Genomic DNA, 27,328 nt, shown 5'->3' on the forward strand with positions numbered 1-27,328 from the left:
GGTATAGACAGCAACCACGAATGAATGACTCAGTACATGTGCAAAAAACAAACATTTTATTTATTCTAACAAAACACATATCTTCAATAATGTGAACGACAATGACTGTTTGCACGACTGTGTTTGATACATGTTGTAAAACAGAAAAAATTATTTGACTCTATGAAGGCATATCTATCAAATAGCCTATTCATGTTACTAGCCATTGTTTATTACATTATATATAGTGAGATCATAACAATTGGTAAAAGTAAGAATTATACTGTACAAACCCAACAGTCACTATAAGCAACACACTTATAAATTGTATTAAATAAACGTAGTAATTCCTTTTAGTAAAACTAATCTGAATCGTTACCAAAATAGGATGCATACTACTACATACTGTACATTCACAAAAGTAACAAATGACATTTTTGGCAGTCGTATTATAATAGACACTGTTGCAAGTATGGATTTAGAGGAGTGTTTATAAAATATACAGACTTGCAATATAAATTAGAGACATTTTAAACATGTTTTTCTGTAAATGGAAGCATACCGGATACATGGCACTTGAATCCTTCTGGTTTTTGCTTGCTACATTCTTACAGTAGTTAGTTATTGTATCTGTATAATACATTCATTCTGAAGTTATCTGATGAAGAAAGTGACTGTGACAATCTCTGTGCTTTTTTCCCCTGAACAATACATACTTATTTTGAGCAAAACAACAAAACACATTCATCTAGAATATTTGTAAGGTTATAACTGTATTAGAAAACATGGGCCTACACAGTGCATACATTATTTATAGACATGTTTGTAAACTACAGGTTGGATAGTCTATTATGATAAACAATCTACTTTCAAGTGGTGGAAGACTGCCTTAATGAAAACAAGCAACAAACACAACCATTATTGTAATACCTGATGATGGTCAAATTTACACTGCATTGTACCCTTAAAATAACTGCTACTTACATGACTTCAATAAGCTACACGAAGAAGACTATAATAGCTTCAATAAGCTACATGAAGAAGACTATCTTAGCTTTTTGCTTTCCTAATAAGACACTGAGCAACTTCAAAGCTGTTCATCTCTTGCATAAACATGGCAATACATTTTGCAACAGTTTAAATATTTTCTTTGTGATATTTATTATACAACAATAAGACCTTTTTAAAAGTGTTGTCTGTGCTTTTTTTTGCCCACTTTCATCCCTGTAAACACACACTTTTGCTCATAGATTTCATGAGTCAACCAATATAGTCCAGTCAATCACTCAATAACGTATTCAAGACATTTTGACCATTTCTTACTGGTCATTAAATGGAACACAAATAATATGCTACAAGTCATCAGCTACAAAATGTCTCTATATTATTCTACCATGTCTACAGTACTCGTTCACAGCGTTGAGCTTTGTGTGTAGTCCTTCAGAATGACGGAGGCATAGTTCGGAGGGGTGCACAATATGGACTCGGACACGGGTGAGGCGTTATGAAAGGGGCTCCCCATGCTCGCTGTATCACGAAATGGGGAGGGGGGCATCAGGGCCAAAGAATTCTCCGTTGCTAATTTGAGCTGAACGAGGTCGTCGTCCTCTTCTTCTTCGTGAATCAGGGCGTTGTCATACATGTATCCATGGAGGAGGCCAAACCGCTCGTTCTCCACCACTACATCCTCCTCAATCTCCTCCTCCTCCTCCATCTCCAGGTGGGAGGTGTGCTCCTCGTCGTCGAATGAGCCAAGGTCTAGTTGCAGGGGCAAGACTGCATGCTGCTGGATGAGATGAGCCTGGTGGTACACAGGCCTGCCATGACTGCTCCCAGACCTGCCCCCAAAACCCTCACCACCAACAACAGGGCTGGGCGGAATGATCATGTCCATATCATTGAGCTCAGGTATGATGAAATCACTGTTGTACTTGCCCACCACCTCCTGTAGCTGTAGGTGGTCCATAATGACTCTCTGCTGGGGGATCACTCTGCTCTGTGGCAGGTGCGGGGGCATGTGCTCAACAGGAGGGTAATATTCAACCACCTCCTCGTCCACCTCTTTCATTGGCCCACCAGTGGTGGGCATTATCTGCCCATGGGCCATCATGTGGGGACTAAGGGGAGGATTGTATCTGACTAGGTCACTCTCGTCCTCTTCAGCTACATTGTACAGAGTCTTGGTGCTGAGGTCAGAGAACTCCATGGCCATGCTGCTGCCTGTGTTATGGTAGGTGTTAGTTAAGGGTCTGATGACGGCCATCTGATTGGAGCATCCTGCTTCCTGTCTCTTCACGTGCACAGACAGTCTTTGCCAATTGTGCTCCCCTTTTGGAGCATGATGTCTTGCACCTGGTTCAGACCATGACACAGACTTTCCATTAGAACTATGAACAGAATAAAGATGGCTGTTAGCTATTTCATAGGGACTCATAAAGGTGGAGACAACAACTGTGTTTCTGGTTCATGTAATAACATTTTTAAAAAGGAAAGTTAAAATCTCTAACACATCAATTCTATGTTGATGGTGACTTTACAAAATGCGTATTTTTGGTTTGATTTACTGAGGATTGTATATTTATTTATATATTCAGATGAATGTATTTCCAATATACTATACATCTTAATTCTGTGGTACAGTGTATCCTGATAGTGATCCTTCAGTACTCATGGGTATGCTGGTATTAATTATATTCAGCAACAGATCAACGGCGGTTGTTAATTGAACATTGACCTGGATCTGGCATAATCCTGTAACACTCTCTTTGTGTACCAAATGGCACCATATTCAATACATAGTGCACTATTTTTGGCCCAGGTCAAAAGTAGAGAACTAGCCTATATAGGTTGCCATTTGGTACGCAGACTCTGCCCTCTGTGCGTGAATTACTGTAAAGCAAAATCAGCATCCCAGTGGTACCTCAGGAGCCCGTATTCACAAAGTGTCTCAGAGTAGGAGAGATGATCTAGGATCAGATCCCCCTGTCCAGCTTATCTTATTCATTATGCTCTAAAAGGCTAAACTGATTCTATATCAGCAGTCCTACTTTGAGACTCTTTGAATACAGGCCCAGGAATGACTCATTTCCAACAACTTACTTCTCAGAGTTCTTCTTCCGTTTGAACATGTCGAGCAGGCTGTTGCTCCGGCAAGCGACATTGCCGTCGCCTACGTGCATGCGCACTACATCTGAGGTGGTGAACGCGCTGCGCACATTCCGCTCCGGCTTGGCGAGGATGATATAGATCTTTGGTGAGAACATACAGCCCAATGCCACAGTCACACTCAGGCTCACTGAGAACGATGTAGTGATGATCTTGTAGTTAGAGCCAAAGTAGATGGGCACAAACGCCAGCCAGATTATACAAGTTGTATACATAGTGAAGGCGATGTACTTGGCTTCGTTGAAGTTAGCCGGAACGTTGCGCGTCTTGAAGGCGTAGTAGGTACAGCTCATGATGAGCAGGCCGTTGTAGCCCAGTGGCGCTACCATGCCCACTGTGCTTGTGTTGCAGATCAGGAAGACCTCCCTGATGCTGGGGTAGGACTTGACGGGCATAGGCGGCTCCAGGATGATCAGAGTAACCTCCAGGGTGAGCTGGACACTGACTAGGAGGCCGGCGATCACCAACTGATTATACAAAATAAGAAGAACACACAGGATTTATATGCTGCTTTTTTCAAGGACACAAAGACATACCAAAGACAAAACAATAGGTGCGTCTGAAATGGCATCCTATTCCTTATAGTGCACTACTTTTACCAGGGCCTGCTCGTGCACTATATAGGGAATAGTGTGCCATTTGGGAGGTTATCCAATGTCAAAACCAACAAATGAAAACAAGAACAAGGAGAAATCTAAATAAGTCTATATAATCACCTGGGCCCAGGCGCTCATAAACCGCGGCTTCCTGGTACAGATCTTCTTCTTGCTGCCAGCCAGGATGCGTGCGATGCGGTTGGTCTTGGTGACTAACGCTGAGTAGCACATGGTGGCTGAGAGGCCCACCAGGAGTCGCTGCAGGTAGCAGGAGGCCACGGTGGGCCTGGCGATCAGAGTGAAGGGGCAGATGTAGCCCAGGAAGATCCCGGCCAGGATGATGTAGCAGAGCTCGCGGCTGGAGGACTTGACCACAGGCGTGTCCCGGTAGAGGACGAAGATGAAGGTGACAAAGGAGGTAACCAGGATGCCCAGGCAGGCAAACACCACCTGGACGATGGACTCTGGGTTCCCCCACTCCAGGTACCGCAAGATGATGGGCTCGCATCCTGGGGAGAAGACACAGATGAAGAGAATAAGCGTGAGACCTTTCTCTGAAGATATTTCACTTGAAACAAAGCACAAATGCTCTTACTGTATGCAATAGGCTAACTGATTGATGGATGGATCGATTGATTTAACCTAGGTCCCAGACAGTGTATGTCTGACTTGACACTTCTTAATTCCAAATTGACAAAACTACCCAAAATCACAAAGGATGAAATAAAAGTATAGTGGATAAAAAAAATTATTTCTGCACAGTTGAATATTAATTAAATATGGGTAGCCTATAGCATTTTTCTTTCTCCAAATCAACCATCTGAGAGCCTGTGTAATCGCTGCCTCCAGTTGGAAAACACACCAAGTATTAAAGTAGGTTTTCAGCTCAACTATAAATAAACCCTTTCTCTACTTAGGGAGGGCCGGTGCACAGCACAGCTAGCCATGGGGAGGGAGAGGCAAGCTGTAGTACAAAGCGTAGCCATTGGAGGCGAGGGGGAACGACAGGACTGCAGCAGGAGTCAGTAAATCACTGCAGCATAACACTGGTCCAAGCATCCAACATCACCACAGTATTCATCCAATGACACAGCTAACTAAAGGCAAATATTTCACTGAACAAATTTATATTAAAGAGATAATTCAGGGTTTTGGAAATTATGCCCTTTATCCTTTTCCCCAGAGTCAGATGGACTTGTGGATACCTGTTTTATGTCGCTGTGTCCAGTATGAAGGAAGTTAGAAGTCGTTTCGTAAGGCAATGCTAACTAGCGTTAGCACAATTACTGTAAGTCTATGGGTATCTACGAGCATGCTAGCAGATACCCGATTCCTGTAGACTTACAGTCAATGCGCTAATGCTAGATAGAATTGGCTCGCGAAACTACTTCTAACTTCCTTCATACTGGACCCGGAGACATAGAAATGATATTCATGAGTTCATCTGAGTCTGGGGAAGTAGATAAAGAGCCTCAATGCCAAAATCATGAAGTATCCCTTTAACGCCAAACAGCAAAAAGGAAATAATCACACAAGGTCATTAAGTAGTTTGTGTTATGGTTGTTAAAATAATTGCTATCTAAACAAAATGTTCACGTTCACAAAGTTGATGACAATCCTTTTTGGTTAGTATCATTGTTTCATGTCTAATGAAACAATGTAGACTAGTGGTTAGAGTGTTGGACTAGCAGCCGAAAGGTTGCAAGTTCAAATCCCTGAGCTGACAAATCTGTTGTTCTGCCCCTGAAAAGGCAGCTAACCCACTGTTCCTAGGCCTTCATTGAAAATAAGAATGTGTTCTCAACTGACTTGCCCAGTTAAATAAAGGTGAAAAGTAGACATTTAATTTAAAGGAGAGCATCTTATCTTATCTGCCATAAGCAGTAGCAATAAGAAAAGTAGTGCTGTCTGATACATGTTGAATATGATTGATGGTTCTCTGGTGTCATGTTTGAACATAGGAAAGCAGTATAGGCCAGATGGGTGAAATAGTGCTGTTACCAACAATCATGGATGAATAAACTCTGCTGAGCACAAATTAAGTGCTGTGAAGGCTTTGAGGAACTGAATTTCAAAATCAGACTGTAATACCCCTGTGGGAATAGTGTCTCCCCTGTGAGATACAGTGGGGCAAAAAAAGTATTTAGTCAGCCACCAATTGTGCAAGTTCTCCCACTTAAAAAGATGAGAGAGGCCTGTAATTTTCATCATCGGAACACTTCAACTATGACAGACAAAATGAGTGAAAAAATCCAGAAAATCACATTGTAGGATTTTTAATGAATTTATTTGCAAATTATGGTGGAAAATAAGTATTTGGTCAATAACAAAAGTTTATCTCAATACTTTGTTATATACCCTTTGTTGGCAATGACAGAGGTCAAACGTTTTCTGTAAGTCTTCACGAGGTTCTTTTTTTTTTTTCTTCACGAGGTTCTTCTCTCATCTTTTTAAGTGGGAGAACTTGCACAATTGGTGGCTGATTAAATACTTTTTGCCTCACTGTATCTGCTCTGAGCTCTTATTAAAGGGATATTTAAAGGGATACTTCAGAATTTTGGCAATTTCTCCAGAGTGAGATGAACACGTGGATAGCATTTTTATGTCTCTGCGTGCAGTTTGAAGGAAGTTGCTATCTAGTGCTAACGGAATTTCCAGCTAGCGTTAGCACAATGACCAGATACCCATGGAATTCCAGTCAGATGCCCATAGACTTCCAGTCATTGCGCTAATACTAGTTAGCAACTTCCTTCAAACTGCACGCAGACATATAAAAATGTTATCCACAAGTTCATCTGATTCTGGGAAAGCAGATAGATGGCCTTATTGCCAAAATCCCGAAGTATCCCTTTGATATTATACAGCTGAACAGAAAGGTTGAGTGCATCACATGAGCAAGGAAGTAAATTTAAATATTGACTTTAAATTGACAATATACTTTGGGCCTACTGTAATGTCATGTAATAATATACATGGATGTAATAGTATACGATAACATATGGCTAAAAATCCTCTGATGTATATTAACCAGGTGTACAGTGCATTCGGAAAGTATTCAGACCCCTTTACTTTTTCCACATTTTGTTATGTTACAGCCACACCACTGCACCAATCGGGAGGCCAATCCCATTCTTCTCTGAAGATCCTCAAGCTCTGTCAGGTTGGATGGGGAGTGTCGCTGCACATATTTTTTCAAGTCCGTGATCTGGCTGTGCCACTCAAGGACATTCAGAAGCCATTCCTGCATTGTCTTGTCTGTGTGCTTAGAGTCATTGTCTTGTTGGAAGGTGAATCTTCACCCCAGTCTGAGGTCCTGAGGACTTTGGAGCAGATTTTCATCAAGGATCTCTCGGTACTATGCTCAGTTCATCTTTCTCTCGATCCTGACTAGTCTCCCAGTCCCTGCCGCTGAAAAACATCCCCACAGCATGATGCTGCCACCACCATGCTTCACCGTAGGGATGGTGCCAGGTGTCCTCCAGACGTGACGCTTGGCATTCAGGTCAAAGAGTTCAATCTTGGTTTCATCAAGACCAGAGAATCTTGTTTCTCATGGTCTGAGAGTCTTTTAGGTGCCTTTTGTCAGACTCCAAGTGGGCTGTCATGTGCCTTTTACTGAGGAGTGGCTTCCGTCTGGCCACTCCACCATAACGGCCTGATAGATGAAGTGCTCCAGAGATTGTGTCACACCCTGATCTGTTTCACCTGTCTTGTGATTGTCTCCAACCCCTCCAGGTGTCACTTATTATCCCTGGTGTACAGTCGTGGCCAAAAGTTTTGATATTAAAATATTAATTTTCACAAAGTCTACTGCCTCAGTTTGTATGATGGCAATTTTCATATACTCCAAAATGTTATGAAGAGTGATCAGATGAATTGCAAAGTCCCTCTTTGCCATTCAAATGAACTGAATCCTCAAAAATAATTTCCACTGCATTTCAGCCCTGCCAGTAAGATTGCACCTAAATCAAGCATTTATCGGATCATCATGAACTTCAAGGAGAGGGGTTCAATTGTTGTGAAGAAGGTTTCCGGGCACTCCAAGTCCAGCAAGCGCCAGGACCGTCTCCTAAAGTTGATTCAACTGCGGGATCGGGGCACCACCAATACAGAGCTTGCTCAGGAATGGCAGCAGGCAGGTGTGAGTGCATCTGCACGCACAGTGAGGCGAAGACTTTTGGAGGATGGCCTGGTGTCAAGAAGGGCAGCAAAGAAGCCACTTCTCTCCAGGAAAACATCAGGGACAGATGCAAAAGGTACAGGGATAGGACAGCTGAGGACTGGGGTAAAGTCATTTTCTCTGATGAATCCCCTTTCCGATTGTTTGGGGCATCCGGAAAAAAGCTTGTCCGGAGAAGACAAGGTGAGCGCTACCATCAGTCCTGTGTCATGCCAAAAGTAAAGCATCCTGAGACACATTCATGTGTGGGGTTGCTTCTCAGCCAAGGGAGTGGGCTCACTCACAAGTTTGCCTAAGAACACAGCCATGAATAAAGAATGGTACCAACACATCCTCCGAGAGCAACTTCTCCCAACCATCCAAGAACAGTTTGGTGACGAACAATGCCTTTTCCAGCATGATGGAGCACCTTGCCATAAGGCAAAAGCGATAACTAAGTGGCTCGGGGAACAAAACATTGATATTTTGGGTACATTGCCAGGAAACTCCCCAGACCTTAAACCCATTGAGAACTTGTGGTCAATCCTTAAGAGGAGGGTGGACAAACAAAAACCCACAGATTCTGACAAACTCCAAGCATTGATTATGCAAGAATGGGCTGCCATCAGTCAGGATGTGGCCCAGAAGTTAATTGACAGTATGCCAGGGCGGATTGCAGAGGTCTTGAAAAAGAAGGGTCAACACTGTAAATATTGACTCTTTGCATCAACTTCATGTAATTGTCAATAAAAGCCTTTGACTCTTATGAAATGCTTGTAATTATACTTCAGTATTCCATAGTAATATATGACAAAAATATCTAAAAACACTGAAGCAGCAAACTTTGTGAAAATTAATATTTGTGTCATTCTCAAAACCTTTGGCCACGACTGTATATATCCCCGTGTTTCCTGTCTCTCTGTGCCAGTTCATCTGGCATGTTTTTCAAGTCAACCAGCGGTTTTCCCGTACTTTGGGTTTTTGACCCTTGCCTGTTTTCTGGACTCCGTACCCACCTGCCTGACCATTCTGCCTGCCCTGACCTCGAGCCTGCCTGACCATTCTGCCTGCCCTGACCTCAAGCCTGCCTGACCATTCTGCCTGCCCTGACCTCAAGCATGCCTGACCATTCTGCCTGCCCTGACCTCAAGCCTGCCTGCCCCTCTGTACCTCCTGGACTCTGATCTGGTTTTGACCTTTTGCCTGTCCATTCTCTTGCCTACCCCTTTTAGATTGTTTAATAAATATCAAGACTCAACCATCTGCCTCCTGTGTCTGCATCTGGGTCTCGCCTTGTGCCCTTATAGATGTTTTTTCTTCTGGAAGGTTCTCCCATCACCACAGAGGATTTCTGGAGCTCTGTCAGTGACCATCGGGTTCTTGGTCACCTCCCTGACCAAGGCCCTTCTCCCTTGATTGCTCAGTTTGGCCGGGCGGCCACCTCTAGGGAGAGTCTTGGTGGTTCCAAACTCAATCCATTTAAGAATTATGGATGCCACTCTGTTCTTGGGGACCTTTTAATGCTGCAGAAATGTTTTGGTACCCTTTCCAAGATGTGTGCCTCGACATAATCCTGTCTCGGCGCTCTACGGACAATTCCTTCAACCTCATGGCTTGGTTTTTGCTCTGACATGCACTGTCAAGCATGGGACTTTATATAGACAGGTGTGCCTTTCCAAATCATGTCCAATCAATTGAATTTACCACAGGTGGACTCCAATCAAGTTGTAGAAACATCTCAAGGATGATCAATGGAAACAATATGCACCTGAGCTGTAACATAACAAAATGTGGAAAAAGTAAAGGGATCTGAATACTTTCCCGAATGCACTCTCTTTTATCCTTCATTAGCTTTGTGTATATGTTGATGTAGTCACCTCTACAAAGACAGAAAAAGCTAAAAGCAAACACCATACACTCCTAAATAACCCAACAACTCGATGGTACTGTTTTGGACCCATTCATGCACAATTCTGTAGATATGAAAGAGGGAAGGGAAGGGCACTGTACTATACCTTCCAGTTCAGGGTCCGGCCACCAGCCCAGGTCGCAAGCCGTACAAGTAAACTCATCCTGAACAATCTCGTTGTCTTTACAGGCTGTACAGATCCAGCAACAGCTCACCTCTCCCTTCCTGATCACCTGTTTCGTTCAAACACATAGACAGGATGAGATTGCACTGTTGAAATCTCTCAACTCTTCTCAATTTACCCATACAGCCGGTCACAGTTCTCTCCCTAGTCCTTACTCCTTTCCCTTGGCCTTAAACCAGATATGCAGCATCTGAATAAGTATAACCAGGGTAGTGGTGGGGTGTCCACCATATTGCTTACACCTTACAGATCTGCAAAATGGAAGGTTTTGCAGATTGCTAATGTGCTAGTTGCGCTAACACGAGTTATGGAAAGGGAAGGAGGAGGAGATTGCTTTCACAATGGCATGCAGATTTATTTTAATGAGAAAATCAAGCGCCCGTGGGCGTCCTAGTGTTAATGAAAGTCAATGGGTAAATAAATAATTACGTTCAGTAGCATCAGACCAGCTGGACTGTTGACACCTACCTTGATCTCTCCCTTGGAGCAGGGCTCGCTGCAGACGGAGAGGACCATGTCACTGCGGTTTATCTGCATCATGTAGTCATCAATGCTGAGCTGACCCTCGTGCCAAGAACCCACATTGATGTAGTCGAACGCACCAGGCTCCACATACTGTAGGTTCATTATTTCATACCTAAGAGTGGAGGGAAAGTTGCTCTGAAACTTGTATCTGATTCAAGTGTACGGAGACTTATTTTCATAGTGAAAGAGAAAGCAACAGATTAAATGATATTGATTGATCATGGGCAGGGGACTTTGGTATACATAGGTATTGATATTGGTTATGTTTCAGGAGGATTGGTTGTCTCCTGGGCACGTCATCCTAATCATTTGGAAACAGTATTGTCACTGTCAGGGGATTTTTGTTGAGTACTAAGAGTAGATGCTGTACTTGTCGGATTCACACCGCAGTCATCTCGCTCAGGAAACCATCGTCTTAACCTTTAGTTTAAGAGGAAATTCCCTCTTGGGCTGAGGGTGACACTGGTTTTATGTCGTGTTGGCAGGGCTATCTCATCATGAGACCCTGACTCTGCATCACCTGGGCTACACCTACCTGCCAGGTGTGTCCCCATTTTCATCAAACCACACATCTTCTCCAGACACCCCAGTGAAGGAGGTCCTCATGAGGAACTCTAACAACTGGCTTCCATCGATGGGGTCCATGGCTTTGCATAGTCCCACATGGCCGGGGCAGAGGTGGCTGTGCATGTCATGGAGACCCTGAGCCATGGCGTAGATAGCATTGATGACGAATCCCATCTTACTGTCCTGGACATAGTTGTCCTCTAGACTTTCGTAACCTGTGGAATACAGTTAAAACAAAGGAAGGAAGATTAGGGATGCATTGTTTCCTCCAAATATATATATTTTTTAAGTACTTCATGTTTCAGTTCTGTAAGCGTTACACAAGGAATATACAATGTAATGCAATGCAAAGTGAAATAGATAGTCATAGCTGAATATGAAATAGACTATTTGTCTATTGTCAAACATCTTTTGCAGCGCAATATCGACTGAAATATTACCAAGGAATGATAGGGTGTCCAAAGACACATGCTTATTATTCTTCTTGGGTTTTGTGCAGCAGAAGGACACACTGTGCTGTTCTGTTCTGTGTCTGGGAGCATTAAAGGGCGGGCATCATTATGATTTGGCATCAAAGAAATGCTTTTTACCATGGAGCCACCAACCATTTTGTATTCGCAACTCGCAATTCAATTAGGTGTAAATAATGTGGTAATATTATCATTAATTGACAGAGGAAGAAATTATTATTATCTATTATTCTCATTTAATTCCTTCCTCCCTCGATCCAGTTTGCGTCCCCGTTTGCCAGAAAGACAGGTCTTGTGAATAAAACGGTTTGACACATTGTGCAGTATGTTAAAAGATAGAGACAGTAGAGTAACACTTTGATGATTTACCTAGAATTTGAAGAGAACAATATAGAACTGGGTCCAGGGACACCCTATCGAGTAACAAGCGTGAAGCAAGCTGGAAGCAATATAAACAGCACATACTGTAGCTGATCTCGCTCGGTCTTATACTAATCACAATATTAAAGGGCAACTCCACCACTTTTCAACCTGATATTCATTATCTCCAGCACCGAACCAGTGTCTACGTAATCGGTGAAAACAGCGAGTTTCTATGATCTGTGGTTAAACAGATAAGAAGAAAGGCCCTGAAAAATGTGTATCTGTGATATCACATGGTAGGATTAAAAGTAACAAAAAGTGTGAGTATCAAAAGCTGCAGCAGGTTTCTAGCCAGAGGGAGGGTATGTTCTTGCTCCCCACGTCACCGCGAATCTCGTAGTTTGTTTTAACTTTTGCTTATGGCATCGTGTAGAACTTCTTAACGTTCTGTTTTTTTTTCTTCTACAAAATGTAGAAATGTGCAGTTTTCACACATGTCGACACTGGTTTTGGTGCTGGAGATAATGAACATGAGGTTGAAAGTGGTGGAGTTGCCCTTTAATAATAGTATCCGGTACAGAAAGAATCAACAATTTGACTCATATCAATTTGTGAATCAAACGGTTCGGGCACAATGATTGCTCAGTTTTCAGATGTGTTTGTTTGTAGCCAGGCTTGTTTTTAAAAATGGTTATATATCAACTTACTGAATGTTACAAGTACAAACAAACACACCAACAATCGATCGGATAGGGTTGTGGATAGTGGTATGAAGAGTGAGAGTTATACACTGAGTGTACAAAACATGAAGAACACCTTCCTAATATTGAGTTGCACCTGCTTTTGCCCTCAGAACAGCCTCAATTCTTCGGGGCATGGACTCTACAAGGTGTTGAAAGCGTTCCACAGGGATGCTGGCCCATGTTGACTCCAATGCTTCCCACAGCTCCATCAAGTTGGCTGGATTGTCCTTTGGGTGGTGTCCATTCTAACCCCATGGTGTCTTAACGTATTGGGCCAAGGTCCATATAGGAACATGCAGCTTGAAGTTCTACAAGGCAGACCAGCCAGTTCGCATCTCATCTAATGCTTTCAAATGTTATTGGGCTTATGTTTTATACAGGCAATCTCAAAACCAGGAGGATGTGAGAATACACAGCATGTGAGGGAAACCAGTTGTTGTGCTCTCACTGCAATGCATAAAATCCCCCCAATAGCTTTATATAGTAGGGGTCAACAGATATACATTGATAGCGTTGAATTTCAGGGTTGATATGCCTCTGGTTTGGTATCTATGCAGGTTAGGAAAAACCATCTTAACCATAAAGGTTAATGACTTCCCATCAAACAAATCATTGAGTTTTCTATTGATGATACACTATATCAGTCGACCTCTATGTATATTGCCAGAGTGATGTGCTTTAAGAGTTCGTTCAGAAAAATACACACTCACCATTTTGGAGCTCTATTACAAAGGAACGACAGAACAGCAGACTATGACTCTATCTCCGATTATCACAAATGATCAATATCCTTGTTATAAATAGTGCAGAACGTAAGAGAAACTTAGCGCTTGATTTATTAGTGAGGAGGTGGATATACATTAAAAAAGATAAAACTAGTCTTTGAAAAGGAGATGTAAAATAGAAACGTAAATTCATGCTTAATATTTAAAAATATATATATATATATACTGTTGCATGCATTGTTTATATTTACATTTCACTTGAATCAAAATATATTTTTTGAAAACATCAGTAATTTCTATAGAAGTCATCACTGGATTTGCTAAACAATGGTAACCAACTTGTAAATTAAGTTTGAAAACGCACAGTAGCAGTCAAAAGTTTGGACACACCTACTAATTCAAGGGTTTTTCTTTCTTTATACTATTTTCTACATTGTAGAACAATACTGAAGACATGATTCCATATGTGTTATTTCATAGTTTTGATGTCTTCACTATTATTCTACAATGTAGAAAATGGTACAAATAAAGGCAAACTTGAATGAGTAGGTGTGTCCAAACGTTTGACTGGTGCTGCATATAGTTCAAAAGGAATAGAAAAGTGCAAGGTGGGGAAAACAACATTTTGAAGACATGCTTTTTGAGCATTGTTTCAAGTGATCAATACAGCTTGAGCTAATCAATTCATCTGATTATTGACTTTTTTTGGAGATCCAATGTGCCTTTTAAATTCAATTTACCTAGATCATCTTTGGATGGCCAGGAGAATGTTTTAGAAATAAAATAAAAACAAAAACAAAACATTATTGTATGGCTAGATGCACAGAGACGATTTATTTGCTCCAGTTTCATGAAACTTCTAGCCATTTGAGACAAAAATACCATGTAAACATCTAAAAAATCGAATGTAATTATAGTTGAGACAACATAAAGTATACCATATGCTAGTTCACATTGCAAGTCAGCAACCCTTCTGAAGAAACCATTATCATTCTCTATCATATCATTTCCTCCCCATATCTACCTGAGCAGTTTTTCCTGTAGTTCATGTTCTCCAGTGGGTGCCCTGGGATGCGGCACTGGAACCTGTGCTGCCAGAACTCAGGGAACCATGGGTTCCTGGTGTTGGTGTTGAGGCGGAGCTTCAGGAAATAGTCATCGAAGGACGTGACCTCCTCCGAATGCAGCTTCACAGTGATACCGCCCACAGCCTCCTGTTCATAGCCCTCGACCACCTCATCTCTGTCTGCCCAGCCATCACTGTGGGGAGAAACACAGTAACATTAACGTTAGGACTACTCCTTACCACCCCAAAATGGGTGGTCTTTTAGAGCAATTCAATGGTCCCCTGAAACATATGTTGAGAAAGTTTTTAGATGACTCTGGTAGGGACTGGGGACAAAATGGTTGCATTTCCATTTGATTGTCTAAATCATATAGATGCCAGAGAAGTTGGACAGCCTCAGGGAGATGGCAAGACCGCATCTTCAAGAGTCACAACAAAACGCATCTTCAAGAGTCACAACAAAAGCATAAGGTATGGCGCGACAAAAAAAATGCAAGAGAAAGTGAAAGGAAGTCTGAGCAGAAGGTGCTACTACTTCTACCTTCTGATTCAAGTAAACTGCTTGCCAAGTGGCAGGGGCCATGAACAATGGTCAGGAAGACAGAGTCTGTGTAACCTATGAGATTCTTTTTCCAGGAAAGCTTCTTCTCAACCAGAGAATATCAGAAATAACGTTGACGAATATATTCTCTGTGTTGCGTGTACTCATTTCACAGCTTAGGGAGGAGTAATGAGCATGCACAGCCTCCTGCTCATAACCCTCCACCACCCCATCTCTGTTTGCCCAGCCATGTCTATAGGGGACAGAACATTTCATCAGTAACACAATACAGAGGAATTACACACCTTGCCACTTGCCAGGAGAGTATGCTAATCATATTATATTTTTGTGTAGCACACAAAAATAAACAATTGACTAATGAATGCCCTCCTCCCTCCTCCAGCATGGCAACATCACCAATATCTAGCCATCTGTTTCACAGCGCTACACACACACTACGCTCCAAGAACCTGCTGCACTGACGTCAGCACATTGAAGTCATCATTCAAACCATGGTATGAACAAAAAAACACTCAACCAGGCCATACCACCTCCATGTGGGATACTGGGTATAATTGTTGCATTTTCTAACCTTTACATAGAAGGAAGCCTGTAGCTTATATACCCAAATCAAAGACAATGGCAAATGTAATGTCAGCATTTAACAATAAAGACCTCTGCTATTTAGAAAAGGCATATTGTTTCTTACAGGAATCACATACACATATATGGTGCAAAACATGTGTGCACTAGACTGTACTATAAGTAACATTGTATTTTACAAACTACTGTACTGTATGCTGGGTAAAAGCATCTGCAACAGTAAGTGGATACATACTGGATGAATGAGGTCCACGCTGCAAACAAGCCTTTCCTCTTATCCTCCACACAGCCCAGGATAGATGGATGGCCCTCCCCAGCCTCCTCTATCATAGATGGACCCAACGCAATGGGCTGGCTGCGTTCACTTACCGCACTGCTCTACAAAACAGTCCTTTTTTTCAGTCGCTAGTCTCCTTGACCCAGAAAGAAACAGCCGCACCAATCTCGTGTCCTATTTATCACCCGCGAAGACGTCACAAGCTGCATAACTCAACTGCCGAGAGTTTAAAGTTTTATAGATTTGTGTTTTATCGTCGGCGTTTCACACTGTACCCTCACTATCACCATATAACAGTGTTGCATCACTTACTTTGTTTATATATACAATATGTTTCTGTCTTTTGAGGAGGAATTGTCCAAACTGTAATCCAAGGCTAGCCTGCATGGTCCAACTGCATTGTTATTGTGTGAAAGGAAACAATAAAAACCTACAATTGAAAAAAGACCAGGCTAATTCGGGACAGTTGTGGCTGCTGCTGGAGCTTCACTAAGACTAGGTCTTCATGCTAGCTAGCTCCATCACTGCATAGCTACAGTCTTACTACAGTGAGGGGGTGTCTACAAGCTAATCTGTGCTTTGATGCTCAGTCGTCCTCACCACTGAGCTCTGTGCTGGAGGTGCTGTCCCATATTACCCTAGTCTCCCACTGAGTCTGTGATCTGACAGGGGGAGAAGAGCTGTACCTTATTACCCAAGCCTCCCCAGTTTGCCTGTGATCTGACAGAGGAGAAAGAGAAAGATAGAGAGCGGTAGAAATAGATAGAGAGCTGTCTAACCATGCATTATTCATGAGAATGAGTGTGATTAAAAGCTTCTTTCTGTTTTCAGAAGGACCTCCACTACTGCTAGAATAATGATTATTATTGTGTTCGAGTATAAACTGAGTAAACCATCGGGGCCTTGGTATGATATATCAAAGGGAGAAACAGCACCTCAATGCTTAGGACAACCCTCAATGGTCATGGCAATAATTTCGTTATACTATATGATAATAATGAGGTCAATCACTCCACTAAATGGAGTAAGGTAAGAACAGCAAATTTGCCATTCTATGTTCAGATTGATCTGATCTGGGGCCTAATGAATCATGCGTTTTAGAGTAGGAGTGTTGATCTAGGATCAGGTCCCCCTGTCCATGTAATCGTATTAATTGTGATCTAAACTGATCCTAAATCAACACGCAACACGGATGCTTGATACACAAGGCACCAGTTTGATATCTCCCTTTGACCCATTGCTAAGACTGATTATGAACATATAAAATGATCTAACTTTACCTCCCGATGAGAAGGAACTCCCCTGCCACCCCAAGTCGTCTCATAGCCATGAGCAGTCCACGGACCGTCATGCCCTCGCAGAAGCAGACGACCACCCGGGCCTTGGGCAGGCGTTCTCTCAGCTTCCTCAGCAGCCTGTCAAAGTGCTTCTCCCCAGCATTGCTGTAGATCTTGTCTGAATGGGCGATACACAGCCCCTCCTGAGAGGCCAGCTCCTTAAAAGCTTCCATGCCACTTTCTCCGTAATTACCTGGGGAAATAAACAGCATTAACAAACAAAAAAACAACACTATATCATGGTCTTTAAAGGTAACTACTGTATATATTTGAACACAATATTATTTAAAAGCTCAATACAATATTCTACATTCGGAAGAAGTTTAAGACATTTTGTACTATAACTTCACCTGTAAGTACTGCCAACGAGCCAAACACAACAGCACTGCAACCTATAACTAGTGACTGCATTTCAAACTTTCAGTCTGTTTGCCATGTCATGTCACTGTAACTGAAACATCATGAAAGAGTCTTAAATATATATTTCTATCTAACCTCTTAAATGCAAATCACTTGTTTATTTAATAAAAACACATATCATTCATGGATTACCTGGTGGATTACCTGGTGGATTACCTGGTGGATTACCTGGTGGATTACCTGGTGGATTACCTGGTGGATTACCTGGTGAATTACCTGGTGGATTACCCGGTGGATTACCTGGTGGATTACCTGGTGGATTACCTGCCATCACCTCCCCAGTAAGATTTAGTAGGACAGACATTTCTGAAAGACTTGGTTCACAAAATCCTTCAAAGATTCAATTCATGTAACTCAAGAATTTTGTGGAGTTGAGGCAGTGACTAGTGAGTTGTGGTAGTATGTTACACACATTCATTTCGATAACAGAGGTCAGGAGCAAGTTGTAAGTATGCTATTGCAATGATAAACCAACAAAACACAATTATATCTTTGGGAACATCAACACAAATCATTGCAAGGGCTGCCATCATGTAAAAGCTTCTATTGTAGTACCTTTATGTGGGAGATGAAGTACACTCTTAGAAAAAAGGGTTCCGAAAGTGCTCTTCAGCCGTCCCCATTGGAGAACCCCTTGACAAACCTTTTTGGTTCCAGGTAGAACCCTTTTGGGTTCATCAAAGGGTTCTCATACGGGGACAGCCGACGAACCCTTTTAGGTTATAGATACCACCTTTTTTTCTAAGACTGTAGTTACAATTGCTATTTGATCTGCTTCAACGATGTAAAACTTAATTATAATGGAAAATAACAAACTGTTGCTTTCAGTATTGCGGCATCCACTCAAACGGATCATACAAAAAATGAATGTGTCCAGCTGTACGCCCATCTTATTGAAGCTTGTAAAAGACATTTGATATAGCTTTTGTGAAATGCAAATGAACAGTTGGGTTCATGGACATGAACTGGTATAACTGACCATTGCTGACTGGAAAAATAGAACACAAAGATCCAGGCCTGTCATAATCATGTGCCAACCTCAAACTATAAATAGACCAGTGACGACCCGTCTTTCAGGGTAGGTGGGGCTTCGGGCCCCACATTTTTAGCAACAAAAGTTATAATAATATTTTGGGGGGGCTTTCCTGTTATTTTTCCTGTTATTTTGTCACATATCAGTTTGCAAACAATGTAAAATATATATATCATTGAGTTAATAAAGCCGCATACAAACATGGTCTCTTTTTTGTTTTCTTGAGTAAGGCAGCTCCAAAATGCAGGTGTTTCAGCCTAGTTCAGTGCTTTCTGTGGTGGTGGGGCAAGCCAGCAGATTGGCTAAGTGTTCTGTCACTCATGGGGACACTACGTCACTGCCAAGTCTCAGGGTAGATCTAAAACATTCTAGCCTCTCTGGTGCTGCCATAGAGTTACATTAGAAGTGTCCATCCAAAAGGCTCAAGGTCATTGGCCACAGATAAAATTACGTCAAATCACATATCTACAGTAGCTTCTACAGTAGCTATGTCAACATCATACTTTCAAAATCTTATCTAGCAGTCATCATCATGAATCAAGTCAACCATCTACTAGCAAATCCTTTTAATCCTTGTCATATGAAGAGAAATAATGAAGAGAAATTATAGATAAAACATACCAGTGCTCATCGGCCATTGGACATAAACATTACACAAGTTGGAAATCGCAAATTCAACAATGAGTGGTTTGGAAGGAACCAGTGTGGCTAACTGCAAGCAAATCAAACCTTAGCCTGCTATTCAGTGGAATGGCTGTGTGGTCCCAAGTCTAAGATTGAGGGTCTCTTTTCCTAGTTTATATTTTATAAACATTCAACATTGGCCATGCTGTCAATGAACCTGGAGTTTTCCCTAAAATTCAAAACAACTGTTAACTCGGAACTACAAAATCTGACATTAGTGAGTTCAAGACAACTGGGAACTCGGGAAAAACGAGCTACGACTGGGAAAATATGTTTTGAACTTTCATCCAATCGGAATTGTAAATTCAGAACTTGGGCCTCTTTCTAGAGCTATGACCTGAAGAACAATGACGTCACCATGATTCAACCTTTTTTTTCTTAGAGTTCCCAGTTGTCTTGAGAGCACCATAAATCCAGAGAATGCCAGACTTTGATGACAAAATTTACCCACGAAGGACCAATTGTCAGTAGAAACCACATTTGTTGACGCAAGTCAGCCATATCGGCTACTTTATTTTAAAAGGCAGTAAATGAGGCTGAATGAACTGTTTGGCTTCTAGACAAGACTCCGCTGATAGCCAGATGTAGCAGTGGTAAGGTGTTAGGACTGCTGTTTGGACTCTGCTGTTGGGACAGCTTTATGTAGGCCCTAACAGTTTGTGGGCACCGTTTGTCACCGTTATAGTGCAATGAATGTATTGTTTAGTGTTGTGTAGTGGCTTTGCTGGCATGCAGGCATTCCACATTATTTTTTTTTTGCTCCACCAAGATCTACATGCTAAAATTGCCACTGAGATAGAATATTCCGTCCTCCCTAACCAACAGCTGAATCCAAACATTGCCCTCTCTTCACTGGTCTGACACTTCTCTCCACACCCAATTAAGCCCTTGAAAAGCTTCCAGCTAGACCAGGGTTCATGAACTTTAAAGTGCTAGGAGCAAGCATAGAATTTGACCATGAAAAAATGACTTCTTCCTACAGAGGCTTCAACGTCTATTTCACGTTTGTTCAATGTAATTGAATTGAAATGACGTGGAAACAGCGTTGATTCAACCAGTGTGTGCCCAGTGGCTTGTACCTTTTCAACGATTCTTCCTGAACTGTAGGCCTAAGTTAGAGGGATGAGGAAGGCCTGAATGAACAAGCACAGGCTATAAGCTTTGGTGGATTATGTTGAACCCCCCTGCTTTTTGAGCTAAATCCATTAGGATTATGAATTATGACAAATCTTAATCAATTGTACAACAACACATATCTGACATGAGAGTATCCTCAGCTCTGCCAATTATTTAAATCCCCAACACTTAATCAAATTGTGTTTGAATAGATATTGACGGCAAACATGCAACATGCAATTACTTTTGTACACAAAAAAAACATACAGTAGGTCTACTGACAGTGACTTACCCTCTGTATGGACTGCTGAGACATAAGTCCAGTTATAGCGTTTCACAATGTCCAGGATGGCTCTGGCTTGGAGAGTATCAGAGGGCACAACCCTAAGGAAATACTTGAAGAGAGTTTTGTCACTCAGATCTATGCTGGTTGCAGAATATGCTATCTGGGGGATATTGAACAGCTGCAGGAGGTTCTGAACTTGAATAGCCACTGAGCTTGACCCAGGTCCGATAACTCCTGCTATGGGTCTCTTGGTGGCGGGTGGCTGACTCACAGGCATCCCTTCAATGCACCACTGTCTGGAGGTACCATCCTTGTTGTCATCATCCCGGACCGAGATGAGAGAGTCTCTAATGAACTCAATACTCTGCTCCAGAGCCACTGAGGAGTGCCAGCAGGAGTCCCTGATCTCGCACCCCAGAGTGATGTTGGGTAGAAGATTCGGGTTGGAGTTGATTCGGTCCAAGGTGTGGAACATTGCTTCTACTCGTTGGATTCCATACTGTTCCCGAACCTCACCGCATTTCCTCTCCGCTACCTGCTCTGTTGACGGTTGGTGGTGGACCGAGAACAGGGCACCAATTATAATGTCCCCATCCATTCTGGCCACCAAGCGGGACGAACCAGCTTTAGGAACCACTGACCTCTCAAATATGTTACTGGGGGAGACGAATGCGTCATACAGTAAAATAGGGAAATACAAAAACCTAATGGCATTCAAGTACATCATATTCCACATGGTGTGAACGGTCTTGGTGATAGAATCATGTCCTCTTTGCCATTGGGAAGAGCTGTGGGTCCAAGTTTAATCGAAGATCCATCATCTCCTTACCATACCTCTTTCACTGATGTCTTTTCTGCAGATGAGATACGTATATTAATTTAAGTTTTCTTTAGAAACAAGTGATGATAAACAGCTGTCTGTTGCCAATCTATCTTTGGCAAATTAACAAAAGGAAAATATCCCACTGGACACAGACGTAAATTCAACGTCTATTTCACGTTGGTTCAATGTAATTGAATTGAAATAAAGTGGAAAAATCAGTGTGTGCCCAGTGGGAGAGCTATAATGCAGAAGCGAACTTGACATTCAATCATGAATCATCAAAATAATAATAGCCTAGTCTACAGTAATTTATAAGTATATAATGACATTGAATGCCTCTGATAACATGTACTGCAAAAACAGCTTGCCGGAGGCTGATTAAAAGTTGATTGGTCTGATGGGCGGCAGGGTAGCCTAGTGGTTAGAGTGTTGGGCTAGTAACTGTAAGGTTTCAAGTTCAAATCCCTGAGCTGACAAGGTACGAATCTGTTGTTCTGCCTCTGAACAGGCAGTTAACCCACTGTTCCTAGGCCATCATTGAAAATAAGGATTATTTCTTAACTGACTTGCCTAGATAAATAAAGGTAAAATAAATTAAAATAAAAAATGGTTAGTTTGCATGGCTGGTTTCAGCACCTAGTCATTGGACAGCACTCAGTGCTAATTTGCCTGTTGAGTTTGCAGTAATTTACCCACACTGAGCTACATATATTTCTGCTTAGAAATGCTGCTAAAATGACTAATTGAAATTATGAATCAGATCTCATATAATTTATACTACACCTTGAGGCCTATGTACAGCACCAGTCAAAAGTTTGGACTCACCTACTCATTCAAGGGTTTTTCTTTACTTTTACTATTTCTACATTGTAGAATAATAGTGAAGACATCAAAACTATGAAATAACACATGGAATCATGTAGCAACCAAAAAAGTGTTAAACAAATTTTTTAACCTTTATTTCACTAGGCAAGTCAGTTAAGAACAAATTCTTATTTTACAATGACGGCCTACCTTGGCCAAACCATCCCCTAACCCGAACGACGCTGGGCCAATTGTGCGCCACCCTTTTGGACTCCCGATCACACCCGGTTGTGATACAGCTTGGGATCGAACCAGGGTCTGTAGTGACGCCTCTAGCACTGAGATGCTGTGCCTTAGACCGCTGCGTCACTCGGGAGCCCCAAAATATATTTTAGATTTTAGATTCTTCAAACTAGCCACCATTTGCCTTGATGACAGCACTGCACACTCTTGGCATTCTCTCAACCAGCTTCACCTGGAATGCTTTTCCAACAGTCTTGAAGGAGTTCTCACATATGCAGAGCACTTGTTGGCTGCTTTTCCTTCACTCTGTGGTCCAACTCATCCCAAACCATCTCAATTGGGTTGAGGTCGGGTGATTGTGGAGGCCAGGTCATCTGACTCCATCACTCTCCTTCTTGGTCAAATAGCCCTTACACAGCCTGGGTGTGTGTTGTGTCATTGTCCTGTTGAATAACAAATGATAGTCCCACTAAGTGCAAACCAGATGGAATGGCGTATTGCTGCAGAATGCTATGGTAGCCATGCTGGTTAACTGTGCCTTGAATTCTAAATAAATCACTGACAGTGTCACCAGCAGTGTCACCAGCAAAGCACCCCCACACCATCACATCCCTTCCTCCATGTATCACGGTGGGAACCACACACGCAGAGATCATCCGTTCACCTACTCTACGTCTCACAAAGACACGACGGTTGGAACCAAAAATCTCAAATTTGGACTCATCAGACCAAAGGACAGATTTACACCAGTCTAATGTCCATTCCTCGTGTTTCTTGGCACAATCAAGTCTCTTCTTATTATTGGTATCCTTTAGTAGTGGTTTCTTTGCAGAAATTCAACCATGAAAGCCTGATTCACACAGTCTCCTCTGAACAGTTGATGTTGAGATGTGTCTGTTACTTCAACTCTGTGAAGCATTTATTTGGGCTGCAATTTCTGAGTTTACATCCGAGGTTACTCTGGGTCTTCTTTTCCTGTGGCAGTCACCGTGAGAGCCAGTTTCATCATAGCACTTGTTTTTGCAACTGCACTTGAAGAAACTTTCAAAGTTCTTGAAATTTTCCGCATTGACTGACCTTCATGTCTTAAAGTAATGATGGACTGTCATTTATATTTGCTCATTTGAGCTGTTGTTGCCATAATATGGACTTGGTCTTTTATAAAATAGGGATATCTTCTGTATACACCCCCCACACACACACACACACACACCTTGTCACAGCACAACTGATTGGCTCAAACGCATTAAGAAGGAAAGACAAAAGAAATTCCACAAATTCACTTTTAACAAGGCACACCTGTTAATTTAAATGTATTCCAGGTGACTACCTCATGAAACTGGTTGTGAGAATGCCAAGAGTGTGCAAAGCTGTCATCAAGGAAAACGTTGGCTACTTTGAAGAATCTCAAATCTAAAATATATTTTGATTTCTTTAACACTTTTTTGGCTACTACATAATTCCATATGTGTTATTTCATACTTTTGATGTCTTCACTATTATTCTACAATGTAGAAAATAGTCAAAATATCGAAAAACCCTGGAATGAGTAGGTGTGTCCAAACCTTTGACTGGTACTGTATATAACCTATTGAGATTTTCAAAGTCTAACGGACATTCAAATTGACAATAACTTACAAACGTTTTAGGTCAAATAGGCTATTTCACAGTTTTTCATTGATTCAAATGTTTCAGACATTTGTGAATGAAATGCCATATTATTAATATAGGGTGAAGTCCGCATTAGTGGGACATTTGTGTTTGAGAGTACTGTACTATGGTCATTTTGCAAACCAATCACAACAGATGTTATTTTGGGGTTGCTACTGCATATGTTCTGTGTTGGTTAGTGTGACATCACATCATTGATGTACATACCCATCATAGGTGGGGAGACCCGTTAAAAATGATGAAAAATCGCTGTACTATGAAACCTTACACTAGAATGACAAGGCTGTCATTCTGTCAATTATAATTTAACCATCTAGCATTTCAGTGTTAAAATGAATAGTTATTGATAGCGTTTTGAAATATAATAAACATTCATGTAAACAGCTTGAATATTTTATGAAAATCTCATTTATAGTACTGTCCCATATCTAATGAAGGAAATTACTGACAGGGAACTTTTCAGCTATAACAATGCACAACACTTTAATCAGTGTTAAAATGAATAGTTATTGATAGCGTTTTGAAATATAACACTTTAATCAATTGAAATATAATTTGCTTCATTAGATATTCTAAAGTACTTTGAAATATGTTGTTGTAGTTGTTCATAACATCTCAAAATCAAGTCTAGACGCTATATAGCACATAAACATCATGGGATGACAGTGAAAGGAATTCAAGGGAAATAACAAGGGTGGTAAGGAAAGAACAAACGAACAACGACATGTAAGAAATGTAGGCTAGAAAAGAGCCTCAATTTATGAAAAGGGACAGCATTTAGGGAATAATAGAGGTGATTCCGGATCAATTAAAAGCTGAGCAAGCTCCTTTAGATAGATTTTCACCAAGAGCTTGGAATGTCCCCAAATCAATTTCCCAATAGCATTGATGAGAGGGTCTAATAGAAGATCATGGACAACATAAAACATAAATAGATCAGAGAGTGTGTTATCTATATGCCTCTAAAAAGTCTTATTTATGATTTCCTAACAAGTGCCAGGTGAAGTGGGATAGTCATGTATTTCTAATGAGTAAATAGTGTCCCACTTCATCTACTTAAATGTCCCACTAAAACTTAAAGCCACGCTTTAGCAAAAGTAGGGGTCTGATTTTCTTTTAGGGGTATTAGCATCCACTGAATAATACATTATCAACATGCTTCATCATCACAATGTAGATCAGACCTTAATTAATTGAAATAAACATACATTGAGTAGGGGTAGACTTATTTTTATTGTGTACACAGCCATTGACCAAAAAGTGGCCCACTCATGCATATATCACCCTAACTAAACAAAATGCTACCATCACTGATGTTCACATGAAGAGCAGTCTCCTCCATTCATGTTACGTTGCACCTTTTGAAATCCTTAGCATAAAACAGCTTAAATATCATAACGTTAGAGTGTGGACATACCTGCACCTCCTGCCTCGGGAACATTGCGTACCTCCTCGTCTCCTGAACCTCTCAGTTTGGAGCCCAAGTTAAGCCTTTGCCGCGCCAATACAGGGTTTCTCTTTTTGCCTCTCTCTCTCTCTCTCTGTCTCTATCTCTCTCTCTTTTAAATGAAGCATGGGTGCCCCCCTTCTATTCCTTTTGATCATTGCATGCATCTTTAAAACCGGGTCACATAAACTGCATTGCATGTCCCCGATAAAAGACAGTCTGCAGAGATATACATAGTATTTATTGTAAGCTACATTAAAAAAGTTAATTGCCTGTACAAGCTTGCTTTATTTATTTTTCAAAATAAAGGTATGATCATGTCATTAGGCTATAGGATCCTGCTGGCTAATAGCAGTAGGCTAGGCTAGTCAGTGGTATAAGCTGATATGTAACATATCTAAATAGACAACAGCATCTATTTGTTTGGCGGCGCATCTAATGGCTGCGCATCCAAGTTAAGCTTCCCCTAAAGTAAATTGAATTGAATTTGCCATAATGGTATACGTACTGCTGTCTAAACAAAAATGAAATGAAATAATTCAAAAGACCAGACCAGTGTGCATGATTTAGCCACAGAGGATCAATAGCTTCTTTAAAAAATATATATGTTGATTGATTGCTTTAAATCCCAGCGCAGCACATAACATAAACTCGGGAAACGCGCAATTTGGGCAGCGCGTGTAGCAAATATCAAATAGCTGATTGTTCATTTACAGCTGTCTGTGTGAAGTATCTACAATCCTAAACCTATCACAATATTTAAAAATTAAATTGCGGGAAAAAGCACAAACGACAGGAGACAAAAACACATCTCTAACCTGTTTGTCTTTAGTTAAACTAACAAAAATCTCAAATTCCAAAGGAGCCTATTATATTTGCACTATAGCAAAGAGCGTCGATGAATGCATATTCACTGTCTTTATCAATGGGTGAGTCCGTGCCACTGGTAGGTTCTTTTTAGGACAATCATTTCCTCCTCTTGGCTAGATGGACGTCATAGTCTCCCCTTTTCATGGGCCTCGATTAGATGGTTGCATTCAAGACAATGTCGTTTTTATTGATCTCAGCTTTTGATCTCAGCATTTTTGTGATATTAAAGATTCGGATATTAAAGATGTCGTAGATTTGCATGAAATGTGTTTGTAAAAGGCAAAAATGATCTCGCATCATACATTTAAAAAACATTTTTTTATCGGGGGCTGAGCTCTGGACCTGTGCAAAGAAAGGAGTGGGAAATCAGAACGGACTTTTTCGCGAACAGTTATTTCGGTTATATTCTTAGCCTAATTTATGACTATGCAATATACTCATCAGATTATACGAATAGTAGGCTATTTTACATCAGTCTGCACAAGCGACGATAGATGCATGCAATGCTTTATCATTAAGGGGACGTTTCTCGTGAAAATATAGCTTCCCCAAACGTTAAATTCACGCGCCCCCTATGGTTTGACAGAATTATTATAATTGTGTGAGACGTGATTGGGGCAAATTGAAGGCAACTAGAAAGAGAGCAAAAGCCATATTTTGTTAAACTCTTTGCAGACTGAGAGCAATGCTGCGACCTAGTGGTTGTGGCCCGACGGTTCTGT

General features: G+C 41.4%; 1 protein-coding gene across 2 annotated transcripts; it reads right to left on the minus strand.

Annotated features, from left to right (window-relative positions):
- Positions 1 to 39: 39 nt before the first annotated feature.
- LOC118362842 (metabotropic glutamate receptor 1-like) lies at positions 40 to 26,576 on the minus strand. Of its 2 annotated transcripts, none has more exons than XM_035743493.2 (10): positions 25,707 to 26,391; positions 20,755 to 21,602; positions 17,153 to 17,402; positions 14,410 to 14,645; positions 11,053 to 11,299; positions 10,461 to 10,629; positions 9,915 to 10,041; positions 3,861 to 4,249; positions 3,079 to 3,611; positions 40 to 2,366 (listed from the first exon to the last, which is right to left on the minus strand). In XM_035743493.2, the coding sequence occupies exons 2-10, from the start codon at positions 21,482 to 21,484 to the stop codon at positions 1,391 to 1,393; spliced, it is 3,657 nt and encodes a 1,218-aa protein (XP_035599386.1). In that variant the 5' UTR covers positions 21,485 to 21,602; positions 25,707 to 26,391; the 3' UTR covers positions 40 to 1,390. The 2 variants fall into 2 exon arrangements, with proteins under 2 accessions (XP_035599386.1, XP_035599387.1); XM_035743494.2 differs by having other exon boundaries at positions 2,069 to 2,331; positions 25,707 to 26,576.
- Positions 26,577 to 27,328: the final 752 nt, after the last annotated feature.

This window comes from Oncorhynchus keta, chromosome 29, assembly GCF_023373465.1.
Source record: "Oncorhynchus keta strain PuntledgeMale-10-30-2019 chromosome 29, Oket_V2, whole genome shotgun sequence".
Classification (NCBI taxonomy): domain Eukaryota; kingdom Metazoa; phylum Chordata; class Actinopteri; order Salmoniformes; family Salmonidae; genus Oncorhynchus; species Oncorhynchus keta.

Coding starts and splice junctions, on each gene's coding strand:
- LOC118362842 (XM_035743493.2), bottom strand. CDS start 21,484: ATGTGGAATATGATGTACTTGAATGCCATTAGGTTTTTGTATTTCCCT. Junction 10,042..10,460: donor GCTCCAAGGGAGAGATCAAG/GTAGGTGTCAAC, acceptor TGAACGAAACAG/GTGATCAGGAAGGGAGAGGT. Junction 3,612..3,860: donor TTATGAGCGCCTGGGCCCAG/GTGATTATATAG, acceptor TTGTATAATCAG/TTGGTGATCGCCGGCCTCCT.